The following is a 7,483-nucleotide window of genomic DNA, read 5'->3' on the forward strand; positions in this document are numbered from 1 at the left end:
GGTGGCCCGAGGTGTCGAGGATGTCGAGCTGGTAGAGCTCGCCGCGGATGGCGTAGAACTTGCGGTGGAAGTCCTCCACGGTGGGCGTGTAGGCGTCCTCGAAGCGGCCCGTGAGGAAGCGCGACACGATGGCCGTCTTGCCCACCTTGGACGAGCCGAGGATGACCAGGCGGGAGCAATTCCTGGCCGGTATGCTCAGCTCCGAGTTGCTCGGGCACATCTTCTTGATCATCGTGGTCAGTTTCATTGGGCGGAGGGGCTGCAGGGCGGGCCAGGAGTGGCTGGGGTTCTGCTTGGGCTCCGGGCTGGACTCGCAGCCTTAGCCTCTCGGGCAGAGTCGCTCTGGCTCCGCTCCCCGACCCGCCTTTATATGCAGCCTGGCGGCCGCCCCGCCCCACCTCCGTGCGTCACGCCCCGCGCCCCCCCACCCCCGCCCTCCTTCCCGCTCTCCCTCCCGTGACCTCCCCCGCCGCAGCCCGCTCCTCCCCCACTGGGGGCGGTGAGAAGCGGAGCCCAGAACCCTGCTCGGCTAGGGACGCGCTTTGGTCGGGTTTGCGGCCGGCTGTGCCCTAACCCCCTGTGACTTGGGGAAGGGACCCATCCACACACACACACACACACACACACACGCACGTTCTTTGGGCCTCAGTTTTCCCAGAGAACAATAGCGCTCCCGGAATCGCAGCCGCGCCATGGCCGGTACTTACCAGGTGCCCTGCTCCTGGCACCTCACCTGTCAGACCTGAAAGCAGCCGCAGCGCGGGCCCTTCCCGGCCCCGGGCTGGTGCTTGGCCACCAGAGGGCACCGCACGGCTGGAGTGGGGACGGAGCTGCGAGATTGGGGTCTGGGGAGAATTGGTCACTGCCCTGGGGATGTCCGGCCGCCCCGCGCCTGCTGCAGACCTCGGCCGCTTCTTCGGAGGAGAGATCTCTGGGGCCTGGCGTTTTCAGCTGGGGTTGTCCCCATCCTCCTGTCTGCAACCCAAAAAGGACCAGAAACGTGCCCTTCCTTGGTCAACACCCTTTCCCTCCTCTGCAGCATCCTGTGCCTCTCAGTCCCCTGGGCGAACATTTCCAGTTTATGGTTGGGAGCGGGGCCTCCCCGCCACAGAGTGAGCCAAGGAAGGTCCTTGCTCACAGCACAGCCTCTGGCCTCTCTGGGCCTGGGGTTCCTCATCTGGAAGATGGTGGTTCCTGTTGTGATTGTGGATGAGCAAGTGCAAAAAGCTTAGAAGGCAGGACTGGTCATTACAACAGTGCGAAGTGGCCCAGGAGGCTGCAGGGCTGGGCGGGTGGGGGTGGTGAGGAGCAGTGAGGGGAAGCAGGTTGATGAGTAGCCAGGAGTGGCTGATGCTGCTTACAGGCCTGGCGCAGGCTGTCTGCAGTGCTCAGCTGAGAGCGCACGGCAAAGCCAGCGCTGCTCCGGCGCCAGGGGAGGCTGTGCTGCTTTGCTTTGACCTCGTCGGATTTGGAAGAATCCAAGGAGGGAGCCATTAGCTGGTGCCACCCCATCCACGTGGCTCAGGGTGCCATGGGCAGTCCTGGGGTGCCACCCACACCCCTCAGCTGTTTGCAGGCCTGGCGAACCTCAGCTGCCTGGGAAGGGGCGCTCAATGTCATCTCTTTCAGACCTTTGACAAGGGTCCCGGCGAAATCCCACCCTCCACGGGGTGCCAGTCCTGGGAGGGCCAATTCCATGAGCCGAGGCCCAGGGTGGCGAGTCCAGGGCTTGAGCCCAGCTCTCCCTCAGAGATGCAGTGGGCTGGGACCCAGCTGGGCTTCTCAGATGAGGACTCCTGGTCCTTTCTGGGCATGTCACCCTGCCCCACAGAGGCCAGGCTGTAAGGCTTGTTCTCCCAAGGCTGCTGAGTTCATTAAGCCCCGTTAATGCCCCAAAGCCCATGAGCCTGACCACCTGCATGTCTGGCTGGGGCCCTCGTGCCTGCAGGGAGCAAGCAGAGGGGACACTTGTTAGCTTGGGCTGCTTCATTCCTACCTGTCTCTCTTTATTTAAAAAGTAATACCTGTTCATGTTTCTAAAATATCTAAAGCTTCAGAAAGGAATGCAGTGAAGGGACTCGGCAGGGAGAGCCCTCCTGCCCCAGCCCTTGGGAGTGAGGCGAACTCCCTCGAGGTTGCCCACCTCACAGCTGCTAAGGGAAGCACTGCGCTGGGCGGGACGAGTCCAGAGTGTGGAGTATCTTCAACACTGAGCCCCACGGCCAGCCCAGCCGGGGCCGCCGCCCGCCCACAGGGCCCGGCCACCCCGCGTCCTGCCGCAGAGCACTGGGCTACGTTGTCAGGTGCATAATGGTTACAGGCGGTTTTGTTTTCTGTGTGTGGCAACCGACAGCATTTGAGGCTGAACCTGCCTGTAAATGTAATTTACTTGCAATCTAGCAATTTTCCTGCTAAGAGTGGAATGGGAGCTTTTAAAAATATTTGACCAGATCTAGCTGGTTTGGCTCAGTGGATAGAGTGCTGACCTGTGGACTGAAGGGTCCCAGGTTCTATTCCGGCCAAGGGCACATGCCCGGGATGCAGGCTTGATCCCCAGCAGGGGGTGTGCAGGAGGCAGATGATTGGTGATTCTCTTTCATCATTGGTGTTTCTGTCTCTCTCTCCCTCTCCCTTCCTCTCTGAAATCAATAAAAACATATTAAAAAGATAAATAAAAATATTTGACCAAATGTTGCGGGGGGCGGGGGGGCACAGCTGGCCTCCAAGGCAGGCCATGTCTGCCATAGCCTGTGGGTGGCCTAGAGGTTGTAGAAGGTTCTTGAAAGCTGTGTGTGAGGAGCCTGTCAGGCAGGGCCCTGGTCGGGGGGCGGCGTGCGGAAACCTCCGGCGAGCACACGTGTCCGTGCACCGTCAGTGCGAGCCCGAGCCCAAGCCCGTTCTTAGCCTCACAGAGGGCTCTGAGCTGCCTGGCTCCCGGGCCACGGCTGCTGCCTGAAGCAGAGGAGAAGGACCCAACTGCCCGAGAGGACCCGGACTGTGGCCAGCAGCTGGCAGCCGGGCTCGCAGAGGCCTCCACGGACCGCACCTCGGGCTCCTGCCCGCCCGCCCTTGCCAGCGGCCTGGGTGACACCGTCCCTGGATGGAAGCTGTGCAGCTTTCTCCTCGTTTGCTTCTTCAGTGACCAATCAGACCAGCTCCATGACGACCAGTCATAACTGCAATTCGGACCATCAAACTGTGCGTTTGGATCACTTGCATGAAATTAGACCCAACAGCAGGGGGACGGGGTTCCTGTGGTTCACGGTTTCATGTGGGCTGTTTCACTCGAGCAAGTTTCTCCCTTCAAGCACTGGATTGGTTTCCGTGACCTTTGTTGACAAAACAGTCTGGTTTCCCGTCCGACGGGCTCCCTCCGTCCAGCAGTCCGGCAGTCTCCTCCTCAGCCCCCGCTCGTCCCTGTCCGCGGGCCCTTCCAGCAGAGCCAGCCGGGCCCCAGCCTGGGCCCGAGGGTCAGGCTGCCTGGAGCTGCTCCTGCGCTGGCAAAGGAAGGGCTCAGGCCGCCAGGCCAGGTCCTCCTCAAAGGCCTGTGTGTGCAGAGCGGCTTGTGGGGAGTGAGCTCCCTGTTCGGAGGGGCTGCCAACAGGCGGGGATGGAAGCACTGGGGGTCCGACTAGATGCCTCTGTGGCCTCTCAGGCCCCGAGAAACCAGAGAGGAGCCCCGGAGAGGGCCGAGGGCGACAGGCCGAGCACCGCTGAGCACCGCTGATGCCAGCCGCGTGGCTGGTGTCCTTTCGCACCTGGGCTCCCATGGGGGGGGGGGGGGGCAAGACCGAGCCTGGCCCTTGGAGGGGCTGCCGATCTTCAGGGCTGCACCAGGCTCCCTCAACAGGCCCCAGGCGAGTACGCGGCCCACTCCTGGTGGCCGCATGAGGTCCGTGAGGGACTAGAAGTGTTGGCAGTAACTGGAGGTGCCAACTCCTGCCGAGGCGGCGGGGGCAGTGGGAGCTGCTGGAAGTCCTCCCTGATACCACTGGGAGCTCCCATTTCTCTCCAGCTGCTCACCTCAGAGGGAGAGGGAGGCGTGGGCTCAGGGTGGGACAGACCTGGGTTCCAGCCGGTTCACATGCTAACACTCATGTGTCCCCAGGGACAAGTCACCCAGCCTCTCTGAGCCCCGTATCCTCGGCTGCTAAACGGGGTGACCTCAGCCTGTGTGGGCTTCACGAGAGCCCGTGCAGGGCAGGCCAGAGAGGGGCACGCCATGTGCCTGTGCCCCCCCCCCCCACCACCACCGCCCCTCCAGCATTGCCTGTGCGTTCGAAGAAGTTAGCCCAGACAGAAGTGGGCCAGTGCCTTCCCCTGGCCCGCCACCTGCCACCTCCAGGCGCATGCGCATTTCCACCAGAGACAGCCCTCCAGCGGGAGGGCCAGGCAGCCGGCCGGTGGGGGAGGTGGCCGCACATTTGAACTTTCCTGATACCTTCACATCACCCCACGAAGGTCATCTGTTTCTAGGGCCAGCTGGTCCGGCTGGACCTGGCAGCCTGGGGTACAGAGAAAATAAGCATCATGGCCCCGCCAGCCCCTGGCCTGACCCTAGGAGCCAGGTGTCAGGCTGAGGCCCTCACTAGCTGGTCCTTCCTCATCTCAGGGTCCTGGCACCTGCCACACCCACTGCTTGCAGCATTCCTCCTCCAGTTCGCATCTCCTCTCACATGCGCCCGAGGCCTGGCCCCTGACCATCACGGCTGACATGGCTCCCACTTCCACCGGGCGCTTTCTTGTCCCTTAGTTCAGCATGTTTTCTCTCTGATCATTTCCCCTGGATGGCAGCTCACAGGGGCATTTGGGGGGCGCGCGCACTGGCCGGTGTGATCACCTCCACCCCTGTGGGAAGGAGCAGAAGAGGAGGAGCTGGGGTCAGGGCCTTTATTGGGGAGTTAAACATGGTGGGCAGTAGGAAGGGCTCAGTGGCCACATGGTAGCAGGTCCGAGGTCCCCGGGCAGCGGTTTCCAAGGCACTGGAGGGGCCCACGCCAGCAGGCACGAGCAGCAGCAAACGAGCAGCAGCGGGCACGTTCGCTGTCTCGACGTGGCCCCGGGGAGGCCGGCGAGAGGTGAGATGCCGGGCAGCCCGTCAGCGGCTCTTGCGGGACTGGGAGGCTTTCTGCCGGTAGATCTCAGCAGTGAAGGGCCTGCGGGGGCAGGAGGACAGGCTCTGGTCAGCTGGTCTTGGGGCTGATGCTGACACCCAGCCCTACCCCCCTGGAGCACGGACAGTGAAGGTGCCCCTGTAGGACTAGGAGGGCCAGCGGCTGCCTGTCACTGCCTGTCCGGACCCTCAGCCCCCACGGTGACTTCTTTGAGCTTCCCGTCTGCCACTGTCAGTGCCGGCTGTGGCCAGCTGACCTGGCCTGTCCTGGGCATGGGAACGGTGGCCATGGGAACAGTGGCCATGGGGATGGTGGGCATGGGAACGGTGGCCATGGGAACAGTGGCCATGGGAACGGTGGCCATGGGAACAGCCCTGAAGGGGAGGCAAGGCCGCCTCCTCCCTCATGGGCTGATGGCAGACAGCAGCCCGGCCCACAGACTGGCGGCGCCTACTCACTCCTCGTACAGGGTGGCTGCCGTGTAGACGAGGGCCACCACCCCAGTCAGCAGCAGGCCGGCGGGGCTGGCGTGCCTGTGGACAAGATACAGGCAATCAGTGGGCAGCCTGCACTGGGTGCCCCTCCCTGCCAGGCTGGGTCCTGTGGCCAATGCGTGGAGCCGGGGCCTCTTTCCAGTGTCTGGCTTTATCTCTCGGACCAGGGCGCCCGCCGTCCAGGTCCTGACCCGTTGGCCAGTGTGCTGCCGTCCAGGCTGGCTCGGGTCCAAGTCGGGCAAGAGGGGCCGGGGCTGTCTGGTCTGGAAGTAAAGCTGGGGGTGTGCGTGGGGGGGCCCCAGCCAGAAGCCCCCTGGCTCCTGGTCCCTCAAAGCCCCAGTGCTTGTGGGGCGGGGCATAGCAAGGAAACATCGCAATCCTGACATTTCACCCTTTGTTTCTCTGGGAGCACAAGGCAAGCGGTCTTCAATGGTTACATAAAAGCAGGACACTTCCTACAGACAATGGACCAACGAGAACTACTTCAGAGGGCGGGGCCTGAGCCCAGAGCCCACACCTGGAGGGCGGGGCCTGAGCCCAGAGCCCACACCTGGAGGGCGGGGCCTTGGCTGGCATGGGACTCCTCCAGGGGGCAGACTCCCTCCCGGGCATGGGACTCCCTCCAGGGGGCAGAGAGAGGCTGCTGCAGGTCTGACAGACCAGCTCCCAGACGGTGCCGCCGCCCGGGTGGACCTGACACGGGCCCTGGGACGCCCTGCCGCCGCCCGGGTGGACCTGACTGCACGGGGCTGGCGGGCTGGCGTCCATGGGCAAGGCTGGCTATGTACATCCTTAAGTGGTTAAAAAAGAATCCAAAGAATAATATTTCGTGACGCCTGGACAGTGTATGAAATTCAAATGTCAGCGTCCATGCTGACACCGTCACACTGCTCCTCGCCGTCAGGGCTGCGCTCCACGGGCAGCCCCTCTCAGCTTGGGTCCGCCAGCCTCACTCTGGCCCGTGAGGGAAGCTGGCCAGCCCTCTTCTATTCTAGATGCTGTCTGTGTCCGAGAGAAGTTATCCCAAGGCACACATCTGCCTGGTGCCTGGCCTTCCGTGGAGACGGCCGGCAGGGAGGGCGGCAGGAACCCACTCACATGACGGCCCAGCCCAGGTAGTTGGCTGTGCTGCCCCAGTACATGGGGTTGTCCAGGATGTTAAACGGGAACGTGGTCACTCTGGCCTCCTTGAGGATCCCGAAGTAATCACCTGTGGACAAGGTGGGCAGGCAAAGACTCACCCCCTGGCCAGACCATCACCCAGAGGGGCCGGCACGGCCCGGCCGCCCTCCCCCTCCGGAAGTCCCAGGCTGGCGGGGAGCAGGCCTGACCTGCGACCCTCGAGGGCATGGGCACTGCCCCGGAGCCATGGCCTCCTCCCCCCAGAATCCCTTGGCCCTTCATCCAGGCAGAAGCAGGACAGCCCTGGTGGGAGGAACCGGCAGGAGTGGGTCACCCACTGTCTGGGGGCCAAGGAGCAGGCAGGGAGGGCTGGGGGGCCTTTCTTTCCAGGAGCAGGAAGCGGGCGGTGGCCTGAGGCAGTGGCGCAGCATCGGGTGCTGGGGCTGAGGGCAAGGAGCACGTGCCCCACGTCCCAAGCAATTCCAGTCCGTTCCTCTGGGGGTCGCACAGCCGCTGGGTCCCCCTCCCACCCTGACGCCCCTCCAGCCAGTCTCACCATGTGGCCCTGAGTCGGAGGGGCTACCCCAGCCGCTTTCTGTCAGGGCCCACTCCCCGCAGCACCCACGGAGGCTCGTCACCCTGGTCTAGAGGATGAGCCAGCCAGCACGGTGCCCTCCGCCCTCCTGTGGCCTCGCCCTGGGCCTGCCGGGGGTGTCAGCCCCACCAGTCCAACCTTCTCATTTCGGAGACAGG

At 63.6% G+C, this 7,483-nt stretch overlaps 2 protein-coding genes across 2 annotated transcripts in view; both read right to left on the bottom strand.

Annotated features, from left to right (window-relative positions):
- RASD1 (ras related dexamethasone induced 1) overlaps nucleotides 1-349 on the bottom strand; it is a 1,462-nt gene extending 1,113 nt beyond the window's left edge. The window contains exon 1 of the mRNA XM_006104869.3: nucleotides 7-349. Coding sequence (XP_006104931.1) covers nucleotides 7-247 — 241 coding nt within the window. The 5' untranslated portion in view covers nucleotides 248-349. The remainder of the gene's footprint in view (nucleotides 1-6) is intronic.
- Nucleotides 350-4,876: 4,527 nt separating this feature from the next.
- Nucleotides 4,877-7,483, bottom strand: part of PEMT (phosphatidylethanolamine N-methyltransferase) — a 3,616-nt gene continuing 1,009 nt past the window's right edge. Inside the window, exons 2-4 of the mRNA XM_006104871.3 lie at nucleotides 6,707-6,818; nucleotides 5,573-5,647; nucleotides 4,877-5,156 (exon numbers count right to left, since the gene is read on the bottom strand). Of these exons, the coding sequence (XP_006104933.2) occupies nucleotides 5,099-5,156; nucleotides 5,573-5,647; nucleotides 6,707-6,818 (245 nt within the window). The 3' untranslated portion in view covers nucleotides 4,877-5,098. The remainder of the gene's footprint in view (nucleotides 5,157-5,572; nucleotides 5,648-6,706; nucleotides 6,819-7,483) is intronic.

This window comes from Myotis lucifugus, unplaced genomic scaffold (assembly GCF_000147115.1).
Source record: "Myotis lucifugus unplaced genomic scaffold, Myoluc2.0 scaffold_616, whole genome shotgun sequence".
In the NCBI taxonomy this organism is placed as follows: domain Eukaryota; kingdom Metazoa; phylum Chordata; class Mammalia; order Chiroptera; family Vespertilionidae; genus Myotis; species Myotis lucifugus.